Source organism: Aulonocara sp. 'chitande type north' Nkhata Bay, linkage group LG14 (assembly GCF_057382095.1).
Source record: "Aulonocara sp. 'chitande type north' Nkhata Bay isolate Kocher_YH1m ecotype deep benthic linkage group LG14, A_spYH_male_GT1.1, whole genome shotgun sequence".
Classification (NCBI taxonomy): domain Eukaryota; kingdom Metazoa; phylum Chordata; class Actinopteri; order Cichliformes; family Cichlidae; genus Aulonocara; species Aulonocara sp. 'chitande type north' Nkhata Bay.
In genome coordinates this window covers 31,220,009-31,236,970 of record NC_141357.1, presented here as the reverse complement: position 1 = coordinate 31,236,970, position 16,962 = coordinate 31,220,009, and the positions used below count along the sequence as shown (strand labels likewise).

Below are 16,962 nucleotides of genomic sequence, written 5' to 3'. Positions count from 1 at the left end.
TATTTATGGTCTCCTCACAACAATGATAAGAAAAATTAACTGGGCCAATATGGCATGTCTGTTAATACACTCTGATCTCTGGTCTCCCACTCAGAGACACAGGTCTCCAAGTGTCCAGCATTCAGACGGCTACCTGAGGACACTCATGAAAATCTGCTCACACAGATATGTAGAGCTAAATACTGTCAATAAGGCCTATGCAATGTTCTGAAGACAGTTAAACTTGTCAGGTAGTGATGTCCAGCAGGTGAAAATGCAAGCTCCATGAACACGCACAGCTGTGGATGTTATATGTATGATTTCTATACATTTTACGTCAGATAAAAACTATGGTTGTAAGCTTCAGATAATTATTTAATAACAGCTAGACATTTTAAATGAGAATTAGAAAGTATTTCTTTGTGTCCCCTTCTCCCTGTTAATGCCCTACCTGGCCCCCTGGCAAAACTTTGCTAGACCCGCCCCTGCATAGTTACCAGCTGTCAGCTACATAAAAAAAAAAGGATCCTGGTGTTATTTGTCTCTCAGAAACAGTTCATAACTTCCCTTCAACTCATTCATGTCACCTTAAAGGTAAACCTGTTTCTCCATCACCTGTCCAGCTCTGATGATTCAGTAAGGACATCTCCTGGTTTCATCTTCATGTTTCCCTCTCACCAGATATACAAACCGACATCATGACCAGCAGCTTTTACAGCTGTGGCTCCAGCAAACATCAGCTGATACTAGAAATTAATATTAAATAAATTCTAACAACAGCTGATCAAGCTTAAACGTGCTGCTGTTGCTTAGCGCGACATCCGCCGGTTTCCTCTTTCTGGCGCAAAGTGGGCGATAAACAAACAAGAGAGAAAAGCCGATCAGCTGATCATTGATCAGTTTCATGATTAAAGAAGAAACAGGAGAGGGAGGGGGAGGGAATGAGAGAAGAAGAGGCAGTTGTGCAGTGTAATGACAGAATAACTCCAGCTTTGTGTCTTTTTCCATTCTAGCTGAAGTACGGGACAAAATGTTCCTTTTCACCTCAACACGAAACACGTAATATTTTCTCTCAATGCAGGACGATTCCATCTTTTTACGGGACGGTTGGCAACTCTACTAACTAACCTTATGAATTAAATAAAGTTCAACATCAGTAACATCAAAGCACCTACCCAGCTGTATAGAAACTCTGTCATGCTAGCATGACGGTACGAGCAGTACAAGTTATTGTAGCTGACTGTAAAAAGTCAGCACAACGAAAATAAACTCCGCCTAAACTTGGTTTATATCTGACCCAGATAGACAGCAGGTCATAACTTCTTACCTGAAGTTCAGTTCACCTGACACTCCGACCGGCGGCTGTCTCAGGTCTCTGCTCCTCCTGCCTCCCCTTTCTCTCATCCACCTGCTGGCCTCCACCACTTGCTAATTTTACTGAATCTGAGGAAGCACCGCCATAGCCACCACCAAACAACTGAGTTATTTTTACACACCGACCAGCATCTGGCCAATCCACCACCTTTCATTGTTTATACCGCTACAAAGAAAAAAAAGTCACCGGGCCACCGAGCAAATGCCCAGTATGCCCGATGGCTAGTCCAGCTATGGTCGTGCCATCAGTTAACCCTTCGCGTGCCACAGTTGGCACGCGTGCCTAGGGTTGCCGACCCCTGATCTATACAATGGCATTTACAAATATATTGCTTCTGAAATTTCTATTGGATATACTAATTAGTATTTGCTTATTTTTAGTGGATTCTTTAAGCACTTCCTGTTTTTGCACTGATGAGGCCCTGTTAATGATCGGAACCACTTATTGCACAATAACAAGTGATTACAAAAACATCAACCAAAAATAAATAAATATGAACAAGAGAATCAGGAAGCAAAATCTAAACTGCAAAAACAACTCATTTTTGATGTAAAGCAGGAAAAAAAATTGTTGTTTCTTATTACCCCTGCCACAAAAAAGGCTGTACAAGCACTTTTGTAAAATGTCAATAACTATCAGTGGGACAAGCATTTAAAATGCTTTATTCATAAACGGTATAAAATTCCAAACATTAACATTGTTTTCTTACTCTTTGATCATTTCTAAGGATATGTTGCAAAATACTTTATGTGTGAGTGACCTTCAAGCCTCCTGCCACAGCCCTGATCTATATTTTATGACTTTTCATAACTAAACTGAAGCACTTCCATGACCTAAAAATTTGTATTCCGTTCTAATTTGTTAATGTTGTTTCTCAGCTCGGAAGATCTAAAAAGGAAATAAATAACCTGGTTCACATTTGACCCGAGTTACACAAAACACACACACACACACACACACACACACACACACACACACACACACACGCTAAATACAACAAATGTACATACAGAAGGCAAAGTGTCTTTATGTCTGAGAAACCTGCTAAAATTTTCTAAATGGTAAATGGATTTTATGTAGTGTTTTCCTATTCATTACACACTCAAAGTGCTTTCCATTATAATCAACATTCACTTATGCACCCACACGTCAGTGCATCACTTTTCACTGTAAACATGGTCCAAGGACACTTGGACGTGCAGCCTTGAGTAGAGGTTATTGAACCACTAAACGTCTGAGCAGTGGGTGACCTACCCTGCCCCTTTAGCCACAGCCTATGCAGTGGGCAGTGAGTGCATTAGGAAATTCATAGTATGCTGGGAGTATAAAGAGATCATGAGCTTTCAAAACCATTAGCAACCTCATGCAAGGGTAAATATAGGAAAAGACAGAAATAAATGTTGAGCTGTTTCCCCGTGCTTTTTGCAGACATTTAAGTGTATGAATAGATTCATTGCGGCAGTTTAGACATAAAGGAACTCCATAAACTGGTTTCTCTGCTTTTATCATTGTGGCATGATTCACAATCACGTCTTTTTTTCAGCACATTAGCAATTTTATTCCTGATGATCTTTTCTTTGTTGTAAAAACTCAGCTCTTTTCAGTGCCCCCAATGGGTTTCTTCTCCTGGGTGATTATTATATAAATCGTTTTACTTTATCACTTTGATGGGCAGCAGTGCCAAATGGTTCCCTAGTTAAAAAAGGGGATCATGATTTGAATGAGTATCTTTTCTAATAGATACCTTAATAATTTGATAATTTTATTAGGAAAACTGCCTTCTTTTTTTGTTTAAATTGGATGCCAATAGCTTCTGCAGTTCTCACGAATACAATCCAACAAAGAACCAACTGTTTTAGGGTATTTATATTCAGTTGGATCACACTGGAGGTTTAGTTAAAAACAATTTCTCCATCATTTATAAGAACATGGGGGAACAAAACTGAAAAAGTGTCAAACTAAAAGAGCAAAACTTCCTCAGCAGGAAAAGAATTAGTTGACATCAGTAAAAAAGTAAGACAGTAATTTGCCGTTTTTGTGATGCTAAGCACCTCTGCCAGGAGGCTTACTGTCAACATCTTCTCACACCAATAAGAAGTAGAGCAACTGAAAATGTTAATTATTTATCACACAGCAACTGCAGACTACAGAAAGTGCAAGAGCAAGAAAACCACACTGAACTTGCAGAAAATCGACTTTGTGCTGAGCAAATCAAACTTCTGATCTAGAGGCCAATATGGGTTCAATTACAAAAACATGGCTAATTTGAGCTGGTCAGGAAGTGGAGGCTTCCCGACCAACTGAAAAGCAAGAAACAAATGATTAACTACTTACAATACCTCAGTGTACTGACAGTGTAAGGTTTCAGGTATCATATCAAGTTTCATTTTCACATAGGAAACAAAGAATAATGGGGGTCAACTGTTTTTCTTACCTGTGTGTCTTTTCCTGAGCTGCCAGCAGCAAGGTGAACTGAAACAATGGAAAAAGATTATGTTATTCCAAATCATCCAGCAAAAAGAAATAAAATATTCAAAACTGAAACAGTCTCCTTTGTGCTTCAGTCTTCACCATCTAAAAGTTGTCATACAAATGCAACACTAAAAGAAAACAACTTGTTTATTATTATTTGTGGACAAACAACATATTTAAAAGGTATTTGAGGGTTTTCTTCCATTCGGAGTTGCTGCTGGATGTCTAAAAGCGTATGGGACCATTTCACCATTCGAGATTATAATTAGAGCCTTGAGAGCTTCTATCCAATTACATTGCCATCGATTCAGAGACAAGAAAATCTTCTCAGAAAGGTTCTCAGGATTTCAAATCAATACATCAAAAACGGCAGCGTTGCTGAGAATGAATTAATAAAGCAATTTATATTAAATTACACTGCCTTCACTCCCACATCACTCAGCTTTAAATCTGACTTTAATTAGATGATCTAACATAAAAAATTGTTAAATTTCCTCTGCTGACTCACTGCACTGTGGCCATTAAAAAGGTCAACAGAGAGTTCAAATTAAAACCTAAAAGCAGCAGATATGTTTTCGAGCTTCAACCGAACCACTATGTAATATCCAAAATATAGGCTCTACAGAAAAGATATAACTATCTGTATTTCAGAAGATTGATACAATCTCTGTGAACCACTCTGCAATAATTTGGTCAGATATTGATTCCAGCCATAGTAAGGAAACCCTTAACTTAAATTATTTAACAAGCACAAAAAGTCCATTTAAATACTTCTGTCTGCAAAGCCTGGAATGAAGCTGCCAGATCAAAACGAGTGACTGCTATTATTCTTATAATGAAAACACTGAAAATAACAGTGGATGCTGACACTTTTAAAACTATCTAAAGGAAATGAAGGGATTTTATTTTTCCTAAGAATGGAAGAGAAGGTCTGATTTTTACTAGTTAGGTTTTCTTGCATTTAAAAACATAAATAAATTCTGTTTCCTGCTACTGTTTACAGCAGTTCACAGTTAATTTAAAGTGCTTGTGTGACAAGGACAAAATGAGACAAATGGAGAGAAGACAGAAAAGATGATGCTGATGAGCTGTTAAATCAACCAAACATGAATGACATTCAAATAATTAACAGAGAAACAAAACACAGCACATAGTGTCTTAAAAGAAATTCCACAATGACTCAGCAGTGACTTTGTTAATTAGAAATAACATTAGTACCATTATATAATAGTGCAGAATGAACCATCATGCTCAACTTTAAGGCTAATGTGAAAGAAATTACTTAATAATGGTTTCATTTCCTGATTAAATACTTCAGATAAAATGGGTATAAATTGACATAAAAAAAAAAGCAAATAGATAAACGCATGTGCAACAACATTGTTCAGTATAGGAAAAAAAAAATCGTGGATAGCAACTTCCCACTGAATAAAGAAAAGCAGTTATTTCAAACATTGCTGAACAAGGTCAAATATTTCCCTTTGGAGTGTAAAATCATGGTGTCTGCAAATAAAATGGATTTCCAGTGTGTTTCAGGCAGCTTTTGTGATGTGGTCCATGCTCATATTTCAATGAATATAAAGAATGCAATGTATTGACCAGCACTACTGACAAATCTTTGATTTTTTTAGACTGTTATATTTTACAGGTAACTCTCTCTTCAAACATTTCCCACAAAAAGAGTCTGCATCTAACAGACACAGGGTGACCAAAGAAAAAGGTAAAAGAAAGAAGAGGGGGAGCCTGATCGTATTTATAAAATGAGAAGCTCAAAATAAATCTTGCATAATGGGAATCACAATCTGGATTAAACTGCCTCCTTTTTTCTTCATTATACACAAGAAGCCAGCAAAACTCAATTTTGTACACCCCCACCCCCCTCCCCTCACATCATTATCTGATATCTGTATATCCTAAAAGCTATGTGAAGTTCACAAACATAAAGCGAGAGCCAGCAAAGCTTTAGGTATGTAGACACTACACACGACATCATGATATTGTATTCTGGTTTCTGTTGTTATTAAAAATGCAACATTTGGTATGAAACTGGGCTTCCTACAGGAATACATACAAGTTAACAATACATTCTGCTACCTCTGCTCAAAATTCCCATCTTTTCATGGCTCACCCTGGAGAGGCAGAGATGCACAGAAAGGAAGAGGGGGAATAACTCCATACATAACATCAGGAGCGGTGACTGGAGCACCTCCATCTCATTGCTTCCTCAGCCTGCATAATCAAGTCTGTTGTTTCCAACCGTGTTTTCAATTGAGCCACACTGAGATGAAGTGGCTTTGATTTCAGAAAGTCTCCAAATTCCTTTACACAATGACGGCGCTGAATGGTTTAGCTTTTAAACAAGCCTGTGCAGAATATACGCTGTTGTCATAATGACAGAACATGTCCAGTGCAATTATCAAGGAAACGCTGCACTCGGGTTTCATCTTAGGCGAATCCAAATTCAAGACTGACAAAGAATGTATGCAGAGCAGCTAGATACTTTATTAAATTCAAACAGGTTGAAGGGTTCTACTGAGAGCCATTTCCTGCTAATGAAAAATGGATTCATAGTAATTAAACAATGGCTTGCTTGTTTGACAATTGGTCAGTGTCTGACTTTAATTACTTCCAGCATTTAATGGGCGCTGAGAGAGCTGGGAAAAATAGAGACACCACATGAAAAGTGCTTTGAAGTAACTAAATCGTATTAACAAAGGCAGTTATTCAGGTGTATTATATTAACTTGAATGCAAATTAGCAATCAGTGTCTGCTTTAAAAGAGCTCTGATAATCACCATGTCCATGTGGGGTATTCAAAGCAACATGAGACAACTAAGGGCTTCCAAATAGACTGAATAGAGAAAGCTCTGAACTGCAGCTGCAGTGGTTCAAAAAACAAAGTCATTTAATTTGGCAAAAACAATAAAATCTAAAATCCTGTTAGCTTCACAGTGCTGATGTATGTGGCAGGGCTGCCATCCAGAAACCACTTTTGAGACCAGCGTGCAAACACTGCCAAGCTGAGAGCCATTAAACATGGATTCAGCTCTTACCAACCTCTTCTGAAAGGCCATCCATAGCCCTCCTCTTTACACAACAACACTACCTGGCACAAGATGTTGTAAAGTGGCTGGTGAAAAGAACAAACATTTAGGAAAATGAAACATGAGAAAAAATGCACGAGTATTTGTCTTGAATAACACAGGTGGGGAAAAACATACTGCTTTGTTTTCTAATGTTGGCCTATTTCGATCATTAAGTATCTTCAAGTTGAAGACAAAGTTAATTTTCATCCTGCTTTATTAATGTTAAATGTTTTGAAAATGTCATCACGACATGAACCAGGCCACAGCTTTTTTTATCTTCTTCTTCTTTCAGCTCCTCCCTTTAGCAGTCGCAACAATAGATCATCTGACCCCATCACTTGCATCTTCATCTATCAGTCCAACACTCTGCATGTCCTCCTTCACTACATCCATTAACCCCCTCTGTGGTCTTTGTCTTTTACTCCTGCCTGGCAGCTCCATGTTCAACAGTACATGTCCAAACATCAACCATGGCTGTCTAACTTTGTGTCCAAATCACTTAACCTGAGCTGCCCTTCTCGTTTCTATTCTGCAATTCATTTCAACTCTGCCACCTACGGCTCCACCTACTGTCTTTTTGTCACTGAAACATCTCCAAATCACACATCATATCAGGTTTCTGTACAATTTTATAAACCCTCCTTTTCATAGTTTCTGCTATCCTTCTGCTAACGCCTGTGTGACTGCAATCTACATCCAAATCCCATCATACCGTTTAAGTCCACTACCAACATCCCCTGATGAACCTCTGTTGGTAAGATCAGTTTTGCCATTCATATCTAATAGATGGGTTGGAGTCAGGGTTACTTCACAGCAAATTAAAAGAACAAATTATAAATATGACAAATGTTAGGATCCCTTTCTACTTTTTCTTTTCCCTCTACATTAAAAATCTGATCCCTTCTGGTTTCCTACTTGTGCGGGCAGACTTTGGTGTTGATTGTGTCTAGGGGTGGTCAATAATGCCTCAAAATTATATCACGAAACTTCAAGAAATTTTGTGATAATGATATTTCACACAAAAAAAACAAAAAAAAAACAAAAAAAAAAACTGCACAACATTTTATCAATGCCTGCACCTTGCAGGCAGCAGCATTTATGAGTGCAAGTAAATGAAGTGCATTCTCTACCCTTCTTTTCCAATGAGTTACTGTCACTGATGACAGACTACCTAATTTGAAGTGTGAATCCATTGAAACAAGGTCCCAGCAGCAGCAGCATTACAGTACAATAGAGGTGACTCATCATGAGTCAAGTGTAAGCACAAAAGTAGTGTTTCCCTTGGAATTTAAAATAAAAGTCTAAAATAAAAATTTAAAATAACTTCTTAGCACTAGTTTAACAATAACTAAAGAAACTTCATCTTGCTTGATTCATTGCTTTTCAACTGTTTGAACTGGTATCATATACCTGGCCAAACTATATGGAACAGCATCAGTAATTTCCTTCCACCATCTTCTCTTCCTGTCACATAAATTGCAGCTAACAAGAGCAGCTAGCGATGCTTGGTTGAGTCATTCGTTTAAATTTGAGTCGCATATCACCACCTGTTAGTTTTTGCCTCTAATGGGGAAACAAGCTTGTTGTTTCCACCCTCGATGGGAATGGGGACAAATGGTTGCTGGCAGTTGCTACAGTGGGTGAAATCAGTCACAAAAAGTTATATGTTGGTGCATCAAAAACCTTTTTTGCAGATATTTCTGTCACTGGTGGAATTTGGACACAAGTCGATCTGCTAGTGACCAAGGCAATCACAAGGAGGTTTTTGATGCAGCAACCTCTTTCACCTAGTGACAGTCAGCAACCACTGGGGCAGCACATCAAGGGCGGTTATGATGAATTTTCATCAGTGATGATCAATAATAACCCCAGGCTGAAGAAAACTTACCATAACTTATACGTGAGGTAAGATGATTTCAGGATGCCAGCATTTCTCATTGAAAAATTATAGAACTTAGCAGCAACAAGAACAATAAAAGCTATTATAAGTAAATCTCCTCAAAGGGCTGGCACAGATGGCACACAGTTTCACACACAGTTGTAATAATTCATTTGGTTTATATTTTTTGACAACTGCTCTGCAAACTGTTCGGCATGCAAGATGCAGAAGCTTCATCTGGGATTGTGTCATATTAAATTTAAACTTTCTCTCCCAGCTCGAGCACCACCAGCAGCCATCCAAGATCCATACTAGCAACACGTAATCGAGTTAGAGCTATGGCGCTCACTCTCAGTGCAAATGTTTTATTGTTTGGTTGGTTGGATTTTTAAATATATAAATGCTGATTACATTAAATAAACGTTATCATACTTTTGTAGCAGCTTTTAATCATGAAATTATTATTTGTTTATACAGCTTCATGTCTCGTTCACAGACTGTCTCAGATATATAAAGATGCCAATGTACTAAAACCACCAATGCTATAGGGGGTGTCTCCAAGATTAGATTTTGCCAGAATGACACACAAACACATGCACACATACACACACAAACTCACAAGGTGAAAACAACAACCAGACAGCTGCAGACGGCTCATATAGCAGATTAAGATGCTGTATTCCGCAAATATATTAAAAAGTAATGGACAAGGACAATGCCATACTCAGCAAACATAAGTTGGACCACATCCATTCTTTAACTTGACCTTCATTTTGTTCTGAGCTACAGATCTGTCAAGTCCAGCGACTGTGTCAATATCAGGCTGCAGACATTTAGAGTGACAGGAAAAATACAGGAAACTGCCTTTGTTGTGGGTTTTTTTCTAATGAAACTAAGTGTTTCCAGGAGCACATTTTGCAATGATGGCACCATATACTGCACATAAAGATGTGTGTAGCCTTCCAACACGATTTTATAAGAAAATGACCCTACCAGATCTATAACATCAGTATACACATTCCAAACTAACCAATAATTTCAATAGTTTTAGGTCTATTTTATTAAAATGTAATGCTCATATTTAAAATTATGGTCCCACATTAAATGACAAAGCAGGGTATATTTTTAGGCATAGCTACTTTTTGACTGACATGTCACTACCATATGAGCGCAACATCACAAAACATGTTGCCAATGGGAGCGCAAAGTGTCCAGGTTATCTTGCAACAATATGCAAATGTACAGGTACACAGTCTGCCAAAATGAGAGCACATCAGGTGGTCAAACCCTAATGAAACAACAAAAACAGTGGTATAGTAAGACAGCATAAGCACACATTTTACAGTTGAGTTTCAACAGCATGCTAATCGATATGTTTCTATATAAGGGTGAAGTCTTCTGTCAGAAAATTGATGGAGACTGTGTTGGGTCTTTAAGGTTTTGAGCAGTGGTCGTCTGCTTAAATCTCACAGCTCAGGTAGAGTAACAAACACATCTGAAGTATAAATCTTAAATCCGTGTATAACAGGTGATCAGCAGGATACACAGAAGAGAAAGAACAAAACATTTTTTAAGTTCAGATCCTGACTGATCTGCGAGTTAATAAGGTTGCTATGCCATGTGCTGAAATGTATGCATGTTGTTTTATCTGCCTGCCACAAGAGGCTGCAGTTATTTATTAAAGTCAAAGGAATTAATTTGATTTGCTGTGGGCAGCAAAGAAACATTATTAGCTATATTTCTACAGACATTTCATATTAGAGAGGAGTAAAGATAAATAATACTAAAATAATGGGAAAAACAAAACATGAATGCGATTTGTGAGTTGCATGGCCGAGTGTGTGTACTTGTGAGTAAAGAAACACACAGTTTGCTCTGCAGTTTTTCTTGTGGACTGATATTGGAACATGAAGCACCCCAACAACTAATTCTGGTGCTTGCATTACATCCATAGCACCTATGCTAGCATTTGTAAACTATTATCCCCCCTCTCTCCAACACTAATATACAAGTAATATCAATATTAAGGACCAGAAATACATCAGATCCAAGCACTGAGGATGGAGACTCACTGAAGAGTTACACGACAGAGGCAAAACTTTGGCTTTCTGCTCCAGGTGTTTCACTCACGCCTTTATTCTCATAACATCTCTCACTGCCATTCCTACTAGAATTAATGCTTCAAGTGATGACTATCACTACAAAAAAATATCACATGCTTTTATTCTTTGCTTTCAGCAGCTGGTAGTTAATTGCTGGCTGCAAGCCTTAGTAGATTTTCCAACTCACTGAATCCAAGTTTTGCACTCTAATAGGGAAACTCCCACAAATACATATGCAGCAGCAGAAATAACGGTGTCCACGCCTTTCTGTCACAAAGATGCCAAAACTAATTTATGCTGGTGCAACCTGTTCCTTAAACTGGCCCTGTGCCTTTTTATTAAGCTAAATTGATGTTTTTAAATCAACAACCTAAACAGCTAAAGGACTTCTAAGCACCAATTTGTCACTTAGCCAAAATCTCGTCGTTCATTGTCGATATAGTCATATCTTTTCGCTTCCCCTATGGGATAAGATCTGTTCCAAGACCTGCGAGAGAGTAATCATGAATCCTAATCCTCCTCACCATGTGAGCTGTATGCCTTCAGTCACTTCTAAAAACCCAAAAGTGACCACAGCTGAAGGTCAGAACAAAGACTATTGTTTAAGAGCTGGCTCAGCTCTCCTTTCTCCCCATCATCGCCCACTTCAATCTCACAGTCCTTTTTACTGTCTCTGAACTGAGTCATCCTAAGGTAGAGGAATGGGGAAAAAATTTTGAAGATAAATTGGCAATCTGTCACTTAGACACATGATGAAAAAAAAAAAACAAATAAAAAAACAAAAACCTTTAAGAAGCTGTTTTCTGGATTGCAATGAAAATGTCAGCAACCAACAAACCAACTGCTCGTGTTTAGACAAATTTTACAGTAAATAAATAACTAGTGTTTTAAATTTAATTGCTCTAAATTAACAGCACAGTTTTACCGGCTTCTCCAGCCACAAGTGATAAATGTTGCTGTTCACCAACAGCATAAGAAAAGCTGAATCCACATTTTTATATAGCTCTACAACCCCATGTATTGTACATCACTGCACTATCTCTAAGTCAACAAGCAATTGCACACTCTATGGAAATACTGCATGTACCACAATTGAAATGCGCCCCATGTGGACCCAGAAAATGCGCTGTGGTCTCAAACTGCTGGTCCCGACTGCATCACACTCAATGTCAAACCACTTGAGTGCACATCAGAAATGACAGTTGGTTGAGGCTCCATGGACAACATCATTGAAAAACAGCAGAGGTGACACCCTAATGTCACCAAACTGGCTGTTCTCCAGACCTCGGCTGTACTTCAATGTTAGGTCCATGAATATTACATACAGGGGGAGCAGACAAGCAGCCTTGTCTGAGTGTGATGCCCAGCTAAATGTGCTTGACTCAGGGCCAAATACACAAACAGAGCTTTCACCCGGGCACAGGGTCAATTGCAGCAGACACCATGGCTGCTCATACTGCCCAGAAAGTAGTGCATATTTTACATCACACATGCATTGACTTGAGGACTTTTTCAAACTGCTACGGTTTTGTTTAATGTGCAACATCCGCAGGTAGGCTTCAAAGCAGCACTTCCTTCTTTTCCAGTTATTAGGAATTAATTGAACTGAGACAAGGCTTGATTTATTTACTTATTTATTTTTGCCAGAAATAAGCATCCAAGGAAGGAAGCTGATCAGAAATTATATGTGATATATGTTTCTCCTTTTTCTAGTGAAATTCTACAAAATAAAAAGTCATGAACATATTCATGTTTGGAATAAGCAAAGCAAAGCAAAGAAAGGAACGTAAAGCAGCGGCTAACTGTAGGTTAAAATCTTAATTATCCTAGGTCGAATCCAATTAATAATGAATCAGTAGTACTGAGAATGACCTGTGGTAATGCAACACATTGGCAGATCCTTGTGTATTTAGCTATTTAGCTTTTGTCACCATGACAATTTTCAGTCCCAGTGAGGCAAGCAGCTCAGCATTTATCTCATCTCGTTCAGGTGGACCTTCACCATGGTACACTGGGCAGATATAATATTGGTCACTCAGTCCAATTCTCTTCCCAGCTGCAGCCACAAATTGTGTGCTGCAACGTCCATGTCACATCACTGAATATGTGACTGTATGTGCACGGAACATGTACACGCAGAAGAACATGCACACATATGCTAATGCAAATATACGTGGAGCATGCTTAGAGCATGCATTAATTCGTGTTAAACCAATTCAACTAAAAGATTTAACATATCAATTAAACATTTATCAAGTTAAGAAATCAACTTCATTGAGGGAATTATGAAACAATTTTGCCAATATTTGTGCTACAAATTAAAAACTATATATAGTCAAAGCGCAAAGATATCCTTTCACTTGTTTTTCAGTCTGTGGACATAATTTCCTTTTACTCTCTTACAGCGACAAAAATAGGAACAAGTCATGCTTTTAACTGTGGCTTTTGTTTAATCTTCTGCATTTGTTTTTTAAATTCCAAGCGCACATCCAGGGCGACAAAGAAACCCCCAACTTAAAGCTTTTGGGAGCTGTAGCCTGAGGTGCATTGATCCTCGGGCTTGACTCCTGTCGGTGCAACGTCGATATGTCAGGGAAAAAAGCAGCCCCGCTTGTCGCGAGGGGGGGGGGATTTGATTTCAACAGAAATGCCACGAGAGAGCTTCCAAACCCTCTCCTCTGCCGTTAACTCTAATATAAACTCATTGGTCTACATAAAGCCACATGGCACCCGGTGAGTGCAAATCGCCTTTAAACTCCTCAGGAAGTTGAGGCGGATCATGGTTCCGCACTTCACACTTAAGAAAATACACTCGCAGCTCGCCTCTTCGCGCTGTTGGCAAAACTGTATCAAGCGCAACACTGTCCCTTGTTTCCAAACAAAAATCAGCTTCGCCTTGAAAAACGGAACAAACTGTTTACTGTTGCCGGGATCGTTACGTCCCTCACAGCTGTCTGGTCCGAGCCCCCTGACTTGAAGATTAGAAAGTAAAGTGAGTACTTACAGAAAGAGAGGAAAAGCAAACAGCCTGCCACTTTGTGACCGACGTGTGGGCTGTTCGACAGCATCCCGGGAGAGTCGTATTTGAGCTGTGTAGGTGGTGGAGGAAGCTCGCAGAGCATGGGCTTTCTGACTGTTAAAAAACAAACAACTGGGCTTTTCCTTTTCACGGAAAACGAGGAGTAGATCTATGCTCCGGCAGGAGGCATCGCCACTTTCTGTACGAGGCGCAGGGACGCGCTCTGCTGGCGGGATGAATTCACTGAGCTCAGCTGACAGGCTGCCCGGCCAGATGGTGGAAAAAAACAGAAACGCTTACTGGAGGCTAACTGCTGCTACCTTCAAGTGCTCCCGTGAAACTCCCGACTTAGCTCTAGAGCTGGAAATACATCTTACCGAGCAGTCTTTTTTTTTTTTTTTTTTTTTATCAAAACGTGTTCGAAAAGGTCAATGTAGGTTTATCAAAGGTTATAATTATAATTTTAATTAAATGAAATAAAAAATAAGCCATGAGTTGCTTAAAATTTAACCCATAGCTCCAACTAAAGCATAGCAATAATTTTAGAGAATTCAAAATGCTAAAAAAAAAAAATCCACCCAAATGACCCAAATATTTAAAGTTTACTGTTAATTAACGGAGCACCAAATCCACACAGTTAAGAAGCTGATACCAAGAAATGTTCGCCAGCCTGTTAGAAATGTTATGTTTACCTGAGTAACTAATCGATTATGTAGTTCCAATTCTACTCTGGAGATAACTGTTCAGTTTTCTCTACAGTTATGTCACTTCCTCCCCCCACAGTAAACATTTGTCATGTCTTACCAGAGGAAATCACACGGGCAACTAGTGACATGAACTAATTGGTTCCAGTTATGCTTTCTTATAAACCATGCCATTAGGTCAGCTTAGATAATTGCCGGATCCTGGAACTGGGACGCCTAAGTAGGATGCAGCTTATTGTTGAATTTCATCGAATGGTTTCCTTGCTTTATGTTGAAATATATTCCTGGAAAATGTCAGTAAGAGGTCACAACTTACATTCATGATAATAATGATGTGCAGATCTGCTATATACAGCACTGCAGACTGTTGGTTTTGCACATAAAGAAACCACAGGGAGACATTTATCAAAAACTCTCCACACTCACCCAACACTTCTTTGTAGATTTTTATAGATCCCCATAAAGCAGCTGTCTCCATGTTTCTGACTCACATTTTGCAAAGCCTTCATTTTTCACGTTGTTTTTTATACACGCCATTAGTTGTTTTGTTGTTGTTGTTGTTTTTTATTTAGGTGCACTTGTTCAGTTATTTGCTAATGCACATATCTTATATCTCAAATATCAGTTAAGACTATTTAGGCATATATTCATATATGACCTGCTGAAGATCAAAATGAGCATCAGAATGGGATTTTTAGTGACTCTGACTCTTGTTGGTATCAAACAGGCTGCTCTGAGTACTTCACTAACTGCTGATCTACTGAGAATTTTTCAAAAGAAGAAAAATCAAGGGAGTAGCAGTTCTTTGGGAAACTGGGTGAAAAGGCCTTGTTGAGGTCAGAGGAGAATGACTAGAATGCTTCAAGCTGATGGGAAGCCAAATAACTCAAATAACCACTCATTACAACCAACTGAACCTAAGGCAGATGGGTTATAGTAGAAGAAGATCACTCTGAGCACCACTTATGTCAGCTAAGAAGAGGAAACGGAGGCTAAAATTCACACTGACTCACCAAAATTGGACAAACAGAAGAAAGAAAAAATGTTACTTGGTGTGACGAGGCTTGATTTCTGCTATGGCATTCAGGTGGTCGGGTCAAAATCTGGTACAAACAACATGAAAGCATGGATCATGATGTCTGCTTCCAACAGGATAATGCACCATGTCATGAACTCAAATGATCTCATACTAGTTTTCTGAACACTACGGTAAGTTCACTGAATTCAAATGACCTCTGCAGTCACCGCATCTCAATCCAAACAGAGCACCTGTGGGGTGTGGTGGAACAGAGATCGTGCTCATGTATACACAGCTCACAAATCTGCAGCAATTGGGATGCTACCATGTCAATATTGACCAAAATTTGTGAGGAATGTTTTTAGCACCTTGTTGGATCTGGGCCATGAATTAAAAGGCAGTTCAGAAGGCAAAAGGAGATCCAACCCCCTTCTTTAGCTCTTTCAATGTCATGATAGCGTTGCGCATCTAGTTTACTGTTTCCATTTTATTATGTCTTACTGTTTCCTGCTATGACAAGAAACGTATATCTAGTAAAACACCTGCAAAGTCAATGTGCATTTTCGCCTGATTACACTTCTCCTGAAAAGACTCTGGTTCCTTCATATCTGGAGTTAATTTGAACTTGTGAGAGTGGGACAGCTTACACCTTTATCATTCTAATTAGGAGACAGTGGATTAGTTACGTCATTAAGTCCCAGCAAAATGTGAGCAGGGGCCTAATTAGCACAATAACTTAAAGCCCTTATGTGCTGGGTCTGAAACTGTGTTATGTCGTAACCAGCTGCATAACCATATTACTTTGTTCTATTGAGAATATGGTAATATTGAGCTTCTTATGGTATGGTATGAATAGCCAAATCAATAGCTTTCTGTAGCCATGTCAATATGTTGTAAAATGTGACATTATGGGAACAGATCTAAAAATTGAGGGGACATTTTTGCATCCGAAACAGAAGCTTAACTAACATTATAGCATGTTAGCTATATTGCATTTTAGTTGTTGTTGTTTTTTTTAAGTTTTTTTCTCTTGTATATGTTTTTCAGATTTTTCTCTTCATTTTTTTCATCCTTGGAAAAGGAATGCTTTTCTGAGGGCTGCATTGTACAAATGTACAAATTAGGCATCTAAGATCAGCAGTAGTTTAATTGTTTTATTGTTGTTTGCTTATTGGGGAAAAATCACTGTTAAAACTAAGACAAGTAATGAAAATCAAAATGTCTTTTTATCATTATACAGAAGAATAGGCCCAATTGACTTTGAATTTCAATTGGTGGCATCACCTCTGTGCTCCAAACTCCATAAATGCTACATTTTGGCAACTGGG

General features: G+C 38.6%; 1 protein-coding gene across 1 annotated transcript in view; it reads right to left on the bottom strand.

The window, feature by feature from the left end:
* Window positions 1–14,211, bottom strand: part of b3glcta (beta 3-glucosyltransferase a) — an 86,866-nt gene extending 72,655 nt beyond the window's left edge. Inside the window, exons 1-2 of the mRNA XM_086262056.1 lie at window positions 13,898–14,211; window positions 3,789–3,826 (exon numbers count right to left, since the gene is read on the bottom strand). Coding sequence (XP_086118182.1) covers window positions 3,789–3,826; window positions 13,898–14,015 — 156 coding nt within the window. The 5' untranslated portion in view covers window positions 14,016–14,211. The remainder of the gene's footprint in view (window positions 1–3,788; window positions 3,827–13,897) is intronic.
* Between the last annotated feature and the right edge of the window lie 2,751 nt (window positions 14,212–16,962).